The following is an 18789-nucleotide window of genomic DNA, read 5'->3' on the forward strand; positions in this document are numbered from 1 at the left end:
CGTCTAGTTAGCTAGAAGGATAGAGATATTCGCTTCAGTGTCTCAATAATTAAGCCAGAGGTGGAATGTCTACACAGCAGGCCCGGCATCAGCACCCGGCTATTCCCAAGAAGCGACGTGGCCCTGCCATTTGCTCCCCCTGAAATTCGAATCAACAAATTTCAAAACGCTAATTCAAAAGTGTCAATTTCTCACGTAGGCTTGTAAGCACGAGTTTCCAAATTCAAGCCCAGGGTGTAACCAAAACTTCATTTGCTACAAAAATATTAAAAACAGAATGAGCTTCCGTCCCCGTATTTGTTATTATGTATATAATTTGGTAGATTTTTTACCACATCTAAAAAAATTAGGCGATTAAGGACTTTACTAAAAAGGCCAAAGTAATATCATAATTTGAATACATAAGTTTCTTTAATATACGTATAAATTGAGTTAAATTGTAGGTAAATGTTTAATAGATGTATTTCAAAGAAGTATTTAAATCTAATAGAGAGCATCAATAACGGAGGAAAAGTAGACAAAAATTTCAATAAGCATATTTTGAGGAAGGGGCGTAAGTTTTCATTAGCAGATATACGGATATGCACAGGGAAGAGTTCCGGTAGGAGATGGAAAAGAGAGGTGACTGTTTATTACTAATGCACTGGCAAGAGACGACATAAGCGGTGAATGGTGACGAGGGGAGAAGGAGGGACGGTGAGTTATAGGAGTAGTCCCCTGTCATCCTATCTGCCGCCGTTGGATGTTCCTCTGCCTCTTACTTGATATAGTACGTCACATTCTCCAGGGTTTATCCTTGTGCCTCTCCTATCCACACGACTACTATCACTGGGTTCCCACTACTAATTCATTCCCGCCCCCATAGCGACGTCAACAGCGTACCTACACATAAAACATCACAATGTGTCCTATCCCCAAGACTAAGTCCAAATGAGCCAGCTAGCCTTCGTCATTGTTCTGAGGCCGGTTTCTGTTTGGTGTTGGTAACTTGTGGTGGACATACGGGACGCACTAACATCCCAACTTTATTCAAATGAATTACGTACGTCTATGTCGTCCTCAACCCCTTTAGCTTTCTTATTATGACGAAGCAACCGCAGCGTGGCAGTTCTACGCTCTTCGACCTCCAGCCATAAAACTGGACGTGGAATATTCAAACCTTGATAATTTATGAAAGCACATAATTTCACCCTCACCATTCCTTTTCCGTATAATAATAAAGACTGTATTCTCTACACGCGTAAAAGCCGTCTCTCTACATAAATTCCATCCAATACAATGTGGTCTGCATGACCAACTTAATTACTAAATTACTAGGACCCCAATAGTAGTATCCTAACAGCTTTGAGACATAAATTATATGTTGCTGAGAACATTGTAAAAGTGTTAATCTAAGGAGCATGTTGCGATTTTCATTCATTTTTTATGTTTTCAATTTTTGTGTATGTTCCGGAAATCTGATAAACACAGAACTCACCTTGCTAAGTACCAATTATTTGTACAGATTCTGAATAGAGTTTTAGTCCACGATTATAGTCTTTCTACTACCACAACCCGTAATTTTATTCATCACAATGTTTCTTTCTTTTCTCTTTTCTGATTAGTTTGCAATTGTACTCCATTACTTTACCCCAAAGTTTGCTTAGAAATGTTGCTTTAGGATCAATTAGGATAAGTAAGTTGTCTGTTTTGAATATGGGTTAAGTGGTTATCAGCTACAGAAGAAAAAATACACCAAGTTAGAAGTTGGTTGAGACGAACAAATCAAGCCATTAATTCATTTTTATGTATTTAAATTTTTTGTAAGTTGCAATATAAATTATGCTGGGAAAAATGTGGGTGTATTAATACCTTGTAAATCTTCTGGTTCCATTTTTACTTTCTTTTATTCTTTATCTTTTTTCATGTGACTTTATTACTGGAATTATTAAATCCATGCCATTTTTTAAGGAAAATTTGATATAGATTTTTTTCCATTAATTTAACATAATATTTTTAATTTGAGCGAGGTTTGTATTTAATAGGAATTTCAATAATACAACTTTGTCACTGCGATATTTACTATTGTCTTCAACAGTATTTTTTAAAAAAAGAATAAAAGTAAGGAGAATATGTGGGACGAGCCGGTGGTAATGGTTATGTGATAGGAGCAAGCGGTTGGACAGCTTTATTGTGATAGTCTAATCGCGACTAAGTGGAAACTGGAGTTAACACATCATGAACAGCACTCTTGGTCCAGTCGCCGCTATATAACTTGCCAGTCTTATTTAAGAGCCGCTTGGTCATTGTAAATTCACATGGAATCATTGGATACCTTGTCAATTCGATCCATATACCTACATAAACACTCACACAAGGAGTTAAATGTTAATTATATACTAGTTTTCTTACTCACACCTATATTGGAATAAATGTTCCTCGCTCTTGGCATCAAGTACATTTTTAGTTGGTATTTGGTATCGCTAATAGTAACTCTTCATAGGTCCATTAGCGACATCAAGTTTATGAGATATCCAGAGCATTTGGTGTCGTCCATTACCATTTGCTTCTGCTCCTGATTGGCCTTATGTTTTAAGAATTTATACTAATTACCTCTAACGATTCATAATCTCTAAAAACGTTGTGTTCATAAGGAATTGCCAATTAACATTTTTTTAACAAATTATTTAAATCTTTGTATTCTGAAAGGTCAAATAAATGGTTTTGATTTTTATGTAACATAAAAATGTCTCTGTTTTCAATAAATCTTTCTACAGTACAAAAAGCAAAATCTAAATCTTAAAATCTTTTTTTTTTTTTCTTTCTCCAGAAATCAGCATAAAACAGTATTCTCAGCGATAACGCTAATTTATACATTAGCTGTCAAATGTTCCATCCAAGTTCAAATAAACCCGTTTTTTAATTAGCTTCAATTACAACCGAAAACTCAAAAAAGCAGTTGCTCACTCTCGATGGACTCATTACAACTTGAAATTTTGGTTACACATTTCATACTTACAAAATCTTACAAAGATTTAAGAACCATATAGTATACTTGTGCGAAAATTTTAAAACTCTGCAAAAAGCTTTTATTTTAGTGAGGATTACTTTTACAAATAAACTTCTTGCAGATTTGATGGTGTTCATAAAGAGTGAAAGGCAACTTTTCCGATGTTCAAAAATGTTATGTTCTATCAAAAGCATACAACGGTTTAGTATGTAATTTTGGTGCTGATTAAAGACTGCCATCGCTAATAGTTACTTACTAACTCATCACTTTTTAATAGTTTCTGGAACAGTGATCAAAGAAATTTAAATCGCAAAATATTGAAGTAGTTGTGTACATTTTTATGCCATATTTAAGGAACATTTTTTTTTTTAACAATAAGGTCGCTTACAGGTCCATAATTAAAAGGATCATCTTGTTTAAACTCGATTTAAACATCTTGTAAATTCTTATAAAAGCCTATAAATGAAAAAGAACCTATGGGAGTTTTATCTTGAACGAAGAAGTTGACTAATCATTCCTTCACCGCTCTTGACATCTCAGTGGCTATGCCAGTTTAACCATTCAACAAACATGAATATATAGTTTTCGTGACCGTAAATTGTTAAACTTAGGATGGAAGATTTGCGAGGAATCGGTCAAATAAAACTCGGTCAGTTTCTGTAACTCAACCAACCCGCAGAGCCACGCCCTGAAGAGGACAATATATTTGTCGAAACGTTGGCAAAAAGACGAGTTGTTTTATTTGACCGATTCCTCGCAAATGTTCCATCCTAAGTTAAACATTCAACAAACATTTAACCCTGACACCAGCAACAATTACAAAATAATATAGAGCCTTTAGAGATGTACAACTACTTTGGGCTAGTTTGAACTCTAGCTAGCTCATTCCCACATTCCTCACTACACTAGTCACTTTACTGACAATGCACAAGTCTATTTTTATGATTACTGAAATTATTGAATGCAACTGGATAACTTGTGTTAGCACACAATTACTGAATGATTTCTAATCACTAAGTTAAACTTTTCTAATATTATAAAATCCCTAAGTTGCAAGGGATCGGAGCTTTTCATGGGGTTTGTACGGAAACTTTAAGCTATAAACATGTTCAAATTTTGCTTACTTCAATTTTCTGTTAATTAATAATCGTTCCTCTATTTAAATGTCCAAATCTATTCTAATTACGTAGTTCCTTGTGATTATAGAAAATGAAACCTTTAAAAAAGGTGCTAACTTATTATAGATACAAAGGCACCGGAAGATTTGAAGAATTTCAGAAAGTATAATATTTCTATACCACTTCAAATTTTAATACTATCAACTTTTTGTATAAAAACTAATTTTATAGCAATTTCGGAGATTGGGTGAAAGTGGTATTTAGCGTCGTTTCAATTAACAAAATGTGAAATGTTACGGAGCATTAAATACATATAAAACCTAAACATCGGAATTTGAAGCTTGAAATTTGCAGTTAGAGAGCCGCATGAGTTTCCACAACATATCTATTATTGTAACTAAAAATTAAAGATATTAATTGATAGTTGTGTGCAAGCATACGAGTAGGTTAAACCATACAATTTTGATTCAGCAACCATTTCATTCATGTCTATCTTGTGTAAATTCAGTTTACTATCTCTAATTATAATTAATTTGTTGTTTTACTTTTTTTAATTTATTTATTGAAAAATTTACAACTGCATAAACTTGCATCTAGTAAATATGATAAGTGCACAAGATGAGCATAAGAGAGGAGCAGTTGTCCTCTGACAACCCTCCGAGATATTTACAAGCAGTGAGAAAGGAGAAATATGCAGGTAATAGATAGTGAATGAGATAAAGGATAGTGAACAACTTGATTTGAGCGAGATGAAGTAATTAGCAAAGTAATAACGCTAAGAGTGTTAAGTTTAAATAACAAAAATTGTTGTCCTTTGGAAGGATCGATTGCGAAATATTCACTGGATGCAGTAACTGGTTGCTCAGAGAGTGATAGACGCAAGCAATAGCGGTGACAACTCATGAACGGTTGCAGTTGGAGAATTTACACCTACGGCACAGAAACACAAATTAAAACTAATTTAAATCATCCTAAAGAAAAACTTACTCTTAAAATATGAACTACTATTTTAAATGAAATCGTAAACTTTTTAGTTTATTGTGCATTGCACGCCGATACAGTGCCTGACATTTTAAATTTTTATGTTCGCACTCTCAGTTTGATAAAAAGTGACCATCAATTCTATGAATGTAAATATAAAGTCTGTTCAGTAAGACAGTTGTAAAATAATGAGTTGTTTTTACAAGTATTTATTCAAATCTGCCGCTTCTTAGTCATGAACATTTAATATTATTTAAAAGCACATATTATTGGAAACAAGCAGAGATTAAGCACTAAGTATTTATCTTACCCAAAGAAGCGTGCTCAAAGGAATTTATTTGTTCTGCAAACAGTTTTAGAAATATAAAAATGTCTGAAATATAACCGTATAACCTATAAGAGAATCCAAAAACAACAAAAAACAAATCGGCTACATTTGAATCTAAAACTAGAAAAAAGAATACGGTTCAAATAGATACTACATTAAATTAAATGCTCTAGTGAAATAATACTTTATTTTCTTTGTTAACTTACAATGGGCACCATCAGCCACCATTAGTTACCATAACCTTTGGATGTCAACTAGTGATCTAGTATAGTTTATTCTTTAGTAGGTTGTTAGTAGTAGCCATTTATATTGCAAATTGCTTAGCGAACCTTCTCGTATGAATGGTAAGTGTTTGTTTTTTAGTAAATATTTTGATATTATTAGAGCAATTTTGTATTACTTCCACAAATTTGAATTATGAAACATGTATAGTTGTGAATCATTGAGTTCAGAGATTCGATGTACTGTGGTTATACCGTATTATACAAATCACACAATTTATGTTCATTCTGTTCCTCATATTAAGATTATTTAACCCAGTGAGGTTCTTCGATATTTCCACCGTTATTAAATTAACTTATACTACTACTTGAATGAATCGTAACATTATGCTTTTACTTTAATTAATTTCTGATATGTTACCCACCCACATTCCAGGAAATAAAGTACATAGCAGAGTTTTCTGTCAGTTGTTTTATAATTTTTTTCTTACAAAAATAGAGCCAATGAACTAGTAACAGGATTACCTTAACAATTTTACGAAACATGCTTGTGATTTTTAATCTTTGTTTTGTGACAACACTGATCATTTTTATCATTATATCAATTATTAGTCATCAGATCACACCTTAATTAGTTCCTATGTCATTAAGTGTTGCTTACTGCTCTGCCTGAGGCTTAAGTTTTATAGATTAAACTCAAAGACAATTGTGTTTTAGTTCTATAATTTAAACTTAAATTGTGTTTTAAAGGTGTTCTTTTAACATCAGCCATACAAGATGAGTTATCAAGTGCAGTCTGGACAAAATAGGCCAAGTAAGTATTTATCACTATTTAATAAAGTGGCTAAATAATTTTTTTTTTTCATGTCAAATGGTTAAAATGATGAATGATTAAAGTAGTGGGCCATGGAAACTATCAAGGAGGTCCGGGAGGAGGTGGTAGTGATATACAAATGGGACCAAAGGAGCAGACTTTAGTATGGCAACAAAATTCCTATCTAGCGGATTCAGGAATACATTCTGGGGCCACAACTCAGGCACCATCACTTTCAGGGAAGGAAGAAGAAATGGATGGGGAACAACTTATGTTTGATCTGGACCAAGGTTTCAATCAAGGTTTCACTCAGGACCAGGTGGATGGTAAGCAACAGTCAAACTTGCTTCTAGTTTTTCACATCTTATTATTTAGATTATATATAAATATATTTTTTGTTTTTTAGAAATGAATCAACAATTAGCCCAGACTCGTTCACAGCGTGTTAGGGCTGCAATGTTCCCAGAGACTTTGGAAGAAGGTATAGAAATACCTTCAACACAATTTGATCAGTCTCAACCTACTGCTGTACAACGCCTTTCCGAGCCTAGTCAAATGTTAAAACATGCTGTTGTTAATCTTATAAATTATCAGGTAGTAATTTTTACAAATCTTAATTGAATGAAAATGGAACCAATCTTAATGGTCCCAAAGGCAGTCCATAAGATTAACACTTTTAACTCGTACTCTGATGGTGATTTGTTCCGTTCTGATTAAAGATTGAATTGATTTCTAGATATTTTGAAATCGGAATTTCAGTCACTTCGGGTGAAGGGAAATCTGTGCTGATATCTTCGGTTGAATTTGGTGATAGTAACGATGGGAAGCACGGATGTTGAATTGCCTAGTTTCTTAACACCTTGGCCAGCGCGACAATTCCAAAAACTTATAAATAATTTCCAGAGTTCTAAAATATTGATGCTAAGTCTTCACATGATTGTAAAATAAATGAGGCTTATACAAATCGTCCCTGTTTTATAGAAAGATAAAACCGAACCTTAAATTGACGAAGAAGGAAAAAGATAAGCATCTACAATATCCAGCACATAACAAGTTATGATAAAAGGCATGATACCCCAAAATTACGCTAATCTTTCGAAAAGTGGTAAACAGTTTCTCATATTTGTATATTTCATGGTCAAAAACAATTTTAGCATTACCATAATCTTTCATCCAATCGAAAATAATTTTTGCAGTCTTCTCCACTCCGTTGAAAAAATGATGGTGTAAGAATTTAAGAAAAAATACATATTTCGGTAGGAGTAAGTAGAATGAAGTCAAAGATTGTCATTCTGATTGGCCTTGAAAGGTAGCCAAAAATCTTTAAAGAATCTTGAAAGAATGAAAGAAAAACTTTAAAATAATAACATTTTTATTAAAACATAATTAAAATTTGTCTCTTTATTTGAAGGATGATGCAGATTTGGCTACTCGGGCAATCCCAGAACTCATTAAATTATTAAACGATGAAGATCAAGTAGTGGTATCGCAGGCTGCAATGATGGTGCATCAATTATCGAAGAAAGAAGCTTCCCGTCACGCAATCATGAATAGCCCCCAGGTTTGTTATGTCAATAACATCTAAAATATCTCCTTGAATAATTGAACGATTATTTAATTGCATTTGTTCTGTAGATGGTAGCTGCTTTGGTTAGGGCAATATCAAATAGCAATGATCTGGAGACAACAAAAGGAGCTGTGGGCACATTGCACAATTTGTCTCATCACAGACAAGGATTACTTGCTATATTTAAGAGTGGAGGAATACCTGCGCTGGTCAAACTTTTAAGGTAAGAATATCAAGTTGTCTTGGCAAATCCTTCAAAAATCAAATAAAAGTTGCTGTTGATAATATGTATCTTCAATTTCGCAATAGAAGAATTTTATATTTTATTGTTATATTTCTATTTATAGTTCGCCAGTGGAATCAGTTTTGTTTTATGCTATCACTACTTTACACAACTTGCTATTGCATCAGGAAGGAAGTAAAATGGCCGTCCGTCTTGCTGGAGGTTTGCAGAAGATGGTAGTTCTTCTTCAGAGGAATAATGTCAAATTTTTAGCAATTGTAACAGATTGTCTTCAGATTTTGGCATATGGTAATCAAGAAAGCAAGCTAATTATTTTGGCTTCTCAAGGTCCACTTGAACTTGTTAGAATAATGAGAAGCTATGATTATGAAAAATTGCTTTGGACTACATCAAGGGTTTTAAAAGGTATTTTATTTAGATCTACATTTTATATTAATTATATATACATATCTATTTTAATTGCAAAATTTTCTCCTAGTTCTGTCAGTTTGTTCGAGCAACAAACCAGCTATTGTGGAGGCTGGAGGTATGCAAGCTTTATCTATGCATCTCGGCCACCCGTCCCAACGTCTTGTACAGAACTGTTTGTGGACATTAAGGAACTTGTCTGACGCTGGAACAAAAGTTGACGGACTTGAAGGTCTTCTACAATCTCTTGTACAACTTTTGGGTTCTTCAGACATCAATATGGTCACATGTGCTGCTGGAATACTTTCAAATCTTACATGTAATAATCAAAGAAATAAAATCACTGTTTGTCAAGTTGGAGGTGTTGACGCACTTGTGAGGACGATTGTATCTGCTGGTGATCGTGAAGAGATTACCGAACCAGCCGTAAGTTGTTTCGTTTCTGTAATGTAAAAACTAGAATTAAAAGTTCTACAACTGTATGTTTATTTATGCAAGCAGTTTTTTTGTGTAAAAGAGAAATGTATAAATTACAAAAGAGTTAATGCTCAAATTTAGTCGATATTTCATAAGTAAAGTACAAATTGCATCAAAATCAAAAATTATTTGTTTTGAAGTGAAAGCTAAGACGAATTCGTTGAGGAAACTTTTAAATAATTTTCATCAGTAGTGAAAATCATTGTTTTTCAAGAATGGAGTTTATGAAGAATAAACTTACAACAACGAACATAAAAATCGAAATATAAAAAAGTAAAGTATGCTATTATGTTGAAATTTGTTGAAGGTTACTATTGCTTACTTAGGTCTTTATTATTTTTTAATAACTTTCTCACATAGATTTTGTTCTCTTTTTGTGATAAAAGGAAGGTTCTAGAAAACTAGGTCGTTCACGCAAACGCCAGAGGTTATTAAAGTTATTGCTTTAAATTAAGTTTAATTATTTTAATACTTAGATTTTCTTTGTAGGTGTGCGCTTTGAGGCACTTGACGTCTAGGCACATAGAAAGTGAAATAGCTCAAAACGCAGTAAGACTGAACTATGGCCTACAAGTAATTGTAAAACTTTTGAATCCACCATCTCGCTGGCCTCTTATCAAAGCCGTAATTGGGCTAATAAGGAATTTAGCTCTTTGCCAAGCCAACCATGCTCCTTTAAGAGACCATGGCACCATTCATCATCTTGTTCGACTCCTAATGAGAGCTTTTCAGGATACTCAGAGTGTAAATATTGCTTTTGTTTTTCTTTTTTTTTACCATTTCTACACTTCTCGTACAAATATTTTAAGCTGTGATTATTAAAATTGTTTAAACTTTTTCTATCAAAATCAACTTGAAGCTGCTCAGGTTATTGACCAAATTCATTTAGGTGAATCGTTGTGATCGAAAAGAAACTGCATTTAAAAAAAGTCTAAAAACAAGAAAAGAAAATAGTTATAACTGTATTACCTAATTAACGAGGTTTCCAAAAAGAAAAAACTGTTTAAAATGTGTATATTATTTTAGCGATCCAGTGTTGCTAGTGGTGGAAACCAGACTCCAGCAGTATACGCTGAGTGTGTCAGAATGGAAGAGATTGTTGAAGGTACGGTGGGAGCTCTACATATCCTTGCAAGAGAAAGTCACAACAGAGCTATTATTCGTGGACAACATGTTATTCCAATTTTTGTACAACTTCTGTTTAACGAGATAGAAAACATACAAAGAGTAGCTGCAGGTGTATTGTGCGAATTAGCTCAAGAAAAAGAAGGTGCTGAACTCATAGAACAAGAAGGAGCAACTGCACCCCTCACAGATTTATTGCATTCTCGTAACGAAGGAGTTGGTACGTTATTAGACATTTATTTTAGTGTTTCAGAATGTAAATCAATTTTAATTTGATTGAAATTTTAATAATTTGATAAATTTCAAAGTTTTTGTACAGGGTATTGTTGTCCCTATACTTTGCTTCAATCTTTCATCTTTGCTTAAAGACAGATAGTTAATAATAATAAACTAATAAGTATTAATGATAATTCATCTTCTTCACAGCTACATACGCGGCAGCAGTGCTGTTCAGAATGTCTGAAGATAAACCACAGGATTATAAGAAACGACTTTCTATGGAACTAACGAATTCTTTATTCCGAGAAGACCAAAATTTGTGGAATGGAGATTTAGGAATGGCTCCCGATTTACAGGTAATTATTTTTTAATTTTTTTTTTTTTTTGGCTAAAAATAATTTTGAAAATTTCTTATTTCAGTTATTTTCTTCTTCTTTTTTTTTATTGACAGGATATGTTGGGAGAACATAACTATGATGGGTTGTACACTCACAGTCCACCAAGCGTACACAGCAGCCACGGGGGTCGTCCGTACCAGCAAGGTGAGTAATTAATTAATGTTGTTATTATATAGCTAGTCATTTTAAAAATGGAAACCAATGAGAACATTACATCAAAATTCTGTGGGTTTTTGTCTGTAAAAATATATCTTCATTTTTGTAAATAAGCCTGTTTAAAAAAGTGAATTTTAAAAACTATAATGTACTTATCTAACAAAACAATTACTTGCTAATTTTTAGTTTCTAATACTAATATCAAAGTCAAATTTAGTTTATCAAGGTCAGTTTCTTTGATATTGTTCATCTCAAAATGTTTAAGGGCAATTCGCAATCTTTTAGATCCCTAAAGATTATTAATTCATAATGCTTAGAATAAATCGGCACCTGTTCCATTGACGTTTATTTTTCATTTTTTTATTTTACTTCTTGAATTTCATTTTGTTGTATTTACAACTTAAAAAATTGTTTTATGGGTATTTTTTTCATAAATGAAAACCATTATAGTCACAAATCTTCTCTTTTTAACTTTGGTTAACTTTTCGCGAAGAGTTTCGATTGTATGCGGATTATTATAAAAATCAGTAAAATTTTATTACAAACGAAAAAACAGAGTCCAACTATTATAAATGTTATTTTGTCTGCAGTACTAGACAATAGTAAGTGTGCTAAATACTAATATTCTAACAGGTTTCACAATTTTGAAATACTTTATCTTCTTCCAGTCAATTTGTTGCTTATAATATTGAAACGTTCCCAATTAAATGGCCACAAACAAAAAACTATAACTTAGCTTTGTATCCATTTTTATCCCATGCTGTACAAATTCTACATTTTTAAGATCAAGAAATTTTTTTAAGTCTGATCAGAGTATAACTAGACTAACTACGCTTGTCTAAGATTAGAGGAAATCACAAAATATTTTTAAATCTGGAACTATATTTATTTTTTCCATTTTACTTACTGGAAAACTAAGCAGTTTAAATTCTCAATATTCCTGAATTTTGGAAGCTTTAATTTTTATATAATAAAATACTGTAAAATTAAGAAGCTCAAATATTTTTAATAATTTATAAAAATGTTATTAAAGAGATTAAGTAATTCAAAAATTTTGAAATCTGTTATGAGTAGTAGAATGTTACAGAATTTGATGAGATAAAAGCATCACTGTAAAAGGCTGTTTAAAAAGTCAAAATAGAAAGATTTTAAGACTTTAAATGGTTTTCAGTTTTAAGCAAAAAATAACATCAACAAATTTGGAAAAATCTGTTGGTTTAGGAACTAAAATATTTCTTTCTGAAACATTTTGCAAATATGTAGGAAACCAGTTTTCAAGCCTTATACAAAACTTAAACAGAGTTATTATTGTAACTTTTTAAATTAATAACTATAAATATTAAGATTTTGTTCTTCACGAATTTTGTGCAAAATTATGCATAGTTTCAAAGAAAATTATATTGTTTTCAAGGAGTCTGATTGCTGAGTGTACACTTCTCTCAGGTAAAATTTCTATTGAAAATTGTTTTTAGCCGCATTTAGTTTTCTGCATGTTTGTGACTTTTTGTTTTTTTTTTAATTGTATTTGTTTATTTATTTGGTAACTTACGGACGCTAAACACTTGTTGCGAAAGCACAACGTTATTTTTTTTTTAAGGCATTAACGAAAATTTTGTCACAGTTATAGTCTCAGTTATTGTGTAGAATTTTTTTGCATCTCTGTTTATTGAAATATAGTTAAATACTTAGCTTCTTTATAGTGGTGTCATGTGTGTGTATTGTGATCTGTTGAGGGATTTGTTATGTACGAAGCAACCTTTGACACCTTAAATTATTAATGACGTTTGAAGTTAATGATGTGTTAATTAAAAAGCTTTTTCTGATAAAGAATATTTGTGAGTTAAAATCGTTCTTTTTTTTTATGCTCAAATGGTGATTTTGAAAAGTCTTTTAATGGCATTAATCAGTACTTGATTCAAAGAATTGATTACAGTTCTCTCATCGAATTCCATTTCGTTTGAATTGATCAAGTTTTAATTATAATATATCTCTTAAGCTGATATCATATCCTTGCTTTTGTAAAACCATTACGAAAGACTTGATATCAAGCTAAGCTAAGTATATATTTAATCAATTCGTTGGATAAATCGCATGCAAATATAGTGGAGAATACAAAGATTGTTTGGAAAGAAGATTAGAGAAAACTTCCATGTACGAAATTTCAAAAGCACGACTTGTAATAGTTGGATTAACTGCTCTCTCGATGCAAAAAAAAAAAAGAAGAATTTTATGCTGATGTAAACAGAACTTTACATAACTACACTCCAGATAATAGAAAAACTTGGCCTTTAATAAGGTATTTTAAGGAATTAAAAAAGCAGCGAGAAAGTCAAATCAAAGATGATATTAAAAATTCGTCTAAAGGGCGTATCAAAACTACACATTAAGAAAATGATTTGATAACACTAAGACATCGAAACCAAAAAGCAATGGATCTCAACATCTTCAACCTTAACGGATGATCAGTTTCTATCCAGCTGATTATGAAGAAGGCAGTTAACATCCCGATTCTCTGCAGCTCGTTTTTTTAATTCATTCTCTTAAGTAATTTAAATTTTTGAACAAGTAAGTAGGTAGCATGAATTCCGTAAGCCGAAGTTCTTTGGCTCAAATTTCCATGTTTTTTATTTAACTTCGGCCAGTCGGAGAGTAACAAAGATAATGTTATGGGGTACAAATAATCCTTTAAACTTTTACACCTTTCACATGTGACATATATTTTTTAAACTTCTTAGGGCCATTTTTTTTTAAACCCTGAATTTTATTTTTAAAATTTTTGTGCCTGATCGGGGTTACTGTGGGCCATCCATTCATTTCTATTTAAGTGCATGTTTTTCTTATACTGGAGTAATCAAAAATTAAATATTTTTTTGGGGGGGAAGGCCTTAATAGCCGAAGTAGTCTTGGTTGACGAGTGTCACTTCACTTAATTTTGGAAGTTTTGAACCTTAGTTCTTTTTTATACGCACTTTTAACACAAGAAAGTAGATGCACTCGGAAGTACAACCATTAAATTATAAACCATGTAATGGCACCTTTTGGATTATGTTTTAAAATCCAAAATTAATCTATAGAATTATATGTATTTGAAATTTATTTTCTGTGAATTAATTTTTGAAATGAAGATGAGGTTCTTATATTTAAGAAAGGTATAACAAAAATTCTGACTTTATGCCTCTAACTTTGTCTTTTAATTGCAGAGATAATAAAACACAGCTATTTGTAGAAATAGCGGAAATCATCCTTTGAGTTATCTTTTGTAGAATTTTTAGCGATATTTGATCATAGGCAATGTCTTTTTATGCAACCTTGAATTATTTATCATGAATAGCATTGCATAATTAATGCACTTAAATGTAAAGCATTTCAATAAACAAATTTTTGTTATTTTTAACTAAAGATGATTTATGCTTAGGTTATGATCAAATTCCCGTTGACTCTATGCAAGGTTTGGACATTGGTTCACAACATGATTCAAACTACGGTCCAATGGATGTGGGACCAACAGAACTTGATTTTGATACACTAGATGAATTGCCGCAACCACCTCAAGATAATAATCAAGTGGCAGCGTGGTATGATACCGATCTATAAAAAAAGTATTATATTCAACAGCATTAATAGGATTTAGTTTAATTAATTTTACGGTTATTATATTAATTTTCTTTTAATATATTTTTTTTTGTACTTTACTTTAAAAAAGTTAATATCCTGTTCTTCTGTTCTTTACCATACATATGTTTTTGCATTTCGGTTATTTTTGGCTCCTTTATAAAAGCTATTCATACAGTTTTCAGATATTGTGGTTCTAATCTCTTTATTGAAGTATTAATGTTTTTCTAAGAGTTAGTTAAGAACCTTACGGTAGTTCTGTAAAAGCCGATTAAACATAAATTGAAGAAGGATAAAGTAATTATATTTTTCTAAAATAAATAGTATATTTCAATAATCTATGGATTGTTGTGCCTAACAAAGTGACGTATACTGCTAAAAAATAATGACTATTTCAGTTATTCTATTTTTATACATTACCCTCCTGCCCTTCAAAGTAGTTCTCGAGAGGAAAATTTTATCGCTAATGACTTTCTTCCTCTTCTCATAGCAGAGCTGGGAATCATTCAATAGAGTCGCTTTCATTTCCTCATTACGACTTTTAAATGTTACCCACATTGATCAAATCAGCGTCCCTTGTAGTGACTTATCTACTTAGTAAGTACAAAACAGCTCTCGGAGATAGTTCAAGAGAGTGGGAAGGAATGCCTTTTGGTTATAACTGGAGTATGTATTTATGACTTATCCGCCGTTGGTTCCTATCAATGATCCTGGACATTATCTCCTTAAAATACGAACACTTCTTCATTAGGTGCTGTTGATCTCAGTTTGCCCGAGGATTTTGCATTTCTATTTTTAAAAAAGTATTCATCTTGTGGACAATTAAAATGGAGGTTTTTTGAGTCAACGGTGAAAATAATATTTTAACGTTGCTCATATTACTTTAAAAGAGTTAAAATTGAAGCTTATGTTCTGTTGTAATCAAACCACTGCGATTTTTGAGATTATCCGTTTAGGAGTTTAATTTTTATTTATGAGTTTAGTATTAAAATAGGTGCTGAGTACGAACACTTTCATTAAAACTGTCCGGGTAGGACAGTTGTATAAGGGTTATAGGATGTTCTTATTGTTACTTTTTTCGTTTTTATTCCATCAGTTTCAAATTTAAATTTGAAAAGTACCAAATTATTTTTCTATGGGGAGAAATAAATTATAAATTTCCTTTTAAAGAAATTCTTTATACTTCATAAATATCAACGTACACTGTATTTCTGAGGTAAAATTTCAATGGTACAGTTTTTATCTACAAGTTGCCCAATTATGTCAATAGTAATTTGTTAGTTTAATTAACCCACAAAAATAATTTAGTATTGAGTAATGTTGTTTATCAAAATTTTCAAAATGTTTAAGAGAAATATAATCCCAATAAAAAAGTGCCTACTATCAAAAGAGCTACCTCAGCTTTAACACTTCTAACACATAGAAACAATTTCGATTATTATCTAACTAGATAAATTCTAATTTGTCAATGTATTATTAAAAATATATAAAAAAGGTATATATATGCCAAAATATTCTTATTTCCTGTATTTATTAAACATTATTTTAATTTTATTAATCGAATATTGTTAACTTTGCAAAATTGTAGTGGGATATAATTTGTATACTGTAGTTGTTAGTTGCATATTTATTGAATTTAGAAAATGAGTATTAAATTCATAAGTAATATTATTAGGTATGGTGTGTTTAACTTTCTTTTTATTATTATTTTTAATTATTTATAGTACAATTTATTGAATCAATGTCAATTTTTGATTTATTCAACCCATTGATTTTTTGATCTCTTTTGATACTTTATTTATACAAAAATATTGCTGTTTTGATATTGATTCGCCTAAAACAGGGTACAAACAAAAATGCATTTCTAGGAATTTAAAAAAATTCTGTAAAGGCTACGTACTTTTTTTCTGTTTACAGTAGATTGAAATCAGAATGGAAATTCGTTTGCTTTACTATTTACTATCGATCAATATTATATAATTTTATTTACTCTTTTTTTCAATAAGTATCAAAGAAAAGATTGTTCTGCCTCAAGTGCTTTCAGTAAATGTGTGGTGTTGAGTTTTTTTAAGTCAAAAGCAATGAACAAATTTATAAATTTCATTTTTTTGAGGTTTTTGTAGATTTCAAAAATATATTTAAATTTTTTACTGCTAGAGCAGGAACAAAACACTACACTAAACACACGGTTAACTAAGTATATTGGAGAAAAAAATGCAATCATACTTATAACTGTGCCCTTTTACAAATCATTTATGGAAACCAATTTTGAAAAATATAAGTAAACGTTTGTTTACACTTTTTTACTGCAAATAAGTATTTAAAAAATTATGAACATAATTATCAGAACTATACCTTAAAGTGTGAGGTTTTTTAATTTAAAGTATATTTTAATAAAACAGAACTGAGTGTATGTATGCATACTTAAAAAATCCTACTAAGAAGCATGACCAATATATTTTTATGTAACTAATTTTTTATGATGTATTCAATCTTATTTTGAATAATGCAAATCAATAAGAATATATTTACATACATTTTCTTGTTTTATTTATGTGTACATCATCTACTTTTTAATTTATTTCCAATGTTGATTCCATCATCTTTTTTTTTTCTCTTCTTCTTTATGTGTCCCGTTTTCCGAGAACGTTGGCAATTAGTTGCATGGTTTTTACTTCATCTTTCGATGCTGCGAAAAGTCATTATGTCTATATCATTAATGTAGGAGTTGATTTTTTTAGCCAACATGTCCTTCTGCGTGGGTTTGCTCTGAAGTCTCTTGAATACGAAAAAATGTTTTTAGCGCATTATGTAGGGTATTCCTGAAAAAATAAAAATTGTATTTGGTTTATAATGCATTTCGGTCACAAAGATTGACTCTAATTTGCCAAGCTAGAAATTTCATTTTGATATGAATTTTTTGTAATTTCTTAAAAATGATTTTTATAAAACTCGTATGCGCATTATTTATTTTAGGTATTTAGAATAATAATTCAAAATTATACTAATTATTATTCGAGATATATACATAGGTACATTACTTTGTGCAAAATTAATTTTTATGAATATTTACTATCTTTTTATTCTCTCTCTTAACACATTCATGTACTACGTGTTACAATACAAGTTGAAAATTAAGAGTTAATAAAATGACATTAATTTTAATTAGATAATTTAATATATTAATGTGGATAGTTGGAGTAGGATAAATTCTGTATAGAGTTAGGAGAAACTGCAATATACCACCCACTCAATATCAGTCCTGAAGTGCGGTGAAGTGGTACAAAAATTTAAATGTCCGGGAAGTGTCCGAGTATTGGAGAAGGGAGGTGATTCTAAAAGAACTCATGAAATCTTAATTTTGAATGAGTGAGATTGAGAGAATTAATAATCTTGGGGCCATTATTAGGGTGGCATGGTAAATCTATGAATGTGTGCACTTCACCATCCCCATAAAAAAAATATTGAACTCTCTAATTAATTTCAATTTCTTGAAATTAATTTAAACAAAATCTACGATACTTGACTTGCTTACTCTCACAAAAATAATTAAGAGAATCTGTTTCTGCATTAAGCTAACTTGTTTTGTCTTTCATTTTCTCTTTCTTATAGGAAGGTCATCTCTTGTAATTATTAACTATATTTACCTGTTCGAAACTTAAGAGTGTTTTAGGTTCTAATAAATAGAAATTAATTTTCGTGTAAAAGAAATTGAAAATATTTATTATATAATTCTTTGAAAAGATGATATTAACATTATTATACATGCTGGAGAGAGCAAAGTAAAAAATATACTTTAAAAAAGGAATTCGTTAAAAAGCGCCGTTAAATTTTTTTTAATAAAAAAAAACGTTTTATTAAGAAGATGTTTTCACTTTTGCCAAAACGAAAAGTTTCAAAACAGGCTTGTGGAATACTTAAGTGGCATGATTCAAATAAATTTACTCTGTTAATTAGTGAGCAACTCTTGTTTTAAATTCATGAAGATGATAGCGCCGTAACAGAGATGATTGATTTCTTGTAGAAACTGGTGGGGGTGGACAAACAAGATTTAGGAGTTAATACAAATATACTTTTTCAGTAAATCTCTTTACAATGAGATCAAATAATTTTATTACATATATGATTGTTT

General features: G+C 31.0%; 1 protein-coding gene and 1 long non-coding RNA gene across 4 annotated transcripts; one reads left to right on the plus strand and one right to left on the minus strand.

The window, feature by feature from the left end:
- Positions 1-4639: 4639 nt before the first annotated feature.
- Positions 4640-5760, minus strand: LOC141453083 (uncharacterized). The gene is made up of 2 exons (XR_012457770.1): positions 5623-5760; positions 4640-5037 (listed from the first exon to the last, which is right to left on the minus strand). It is a non-coding gene; the product is annotated as an uncharacterized lncRNA (long non-coding RNA).
- On the plus strand, positions 5624-17207 carry LOC141453077 (armadillo segment polarity protein-like). Of its 3 annotated transcripts, XM_074125818.1 has the most exons (14): positions 5624-5760; positions 6388-6451; positions 6535-6777; positions 6858-7045; positions 7863-8012; positions 8087-8241; positions 8366-8667; positions 8741-9096; positions 9637-9891; positions 10174-10492; positions 10699-10847; positions 10943-11033; positions 12457-12488; positions 14461-14568. In XM_074125818.1, exons 2-13 carry the CDS (start codon positions 6415-6417, stop codon positions 12462-12464), a joined length of 2253 nt encoding a protein of 750 aa, XP_073981919.1. In that variant the 5' UTR covers positions 5624-5760; positions 6388-6414; the 3' UTR covers positions 12465-12488; positions 14461-14568. The 3 variants fall into 3 exon arrangements, with proteins under 3 accessions (XP_073981919.1, XP_073981917.1, XP_073981918.1); XM_074125816.1 differs by lacking the exon at positions 12457-12488 and having other exon boundaries at positions 14461-17207; XM_074125817.1 differs by lacking the exon at positions 12457-12488 and having other exon boundaries at positions 6538-6777; positions 14461-17207.
- The last annotated feature ends 1582 nt before the right edge of the window (positions 17208-18789 follow it).

The sequence above is a fragment of the Rhodnius prolixus genome, unplaced genomic scaffold (assembly GCF_049639745.1).
Source record: "Rhodnius prolixus isolate KJV_2025 unplaced genomic scaffold, Rpr scaffold_3, whole genome shotgun sequence".
Taxonomy (NCBI): Eukaryota; Metazoa; Arthropoda; class Insecta; order Hemiptera; family Reduviidae; genus Rhodnius; species Rhodnius prolixus.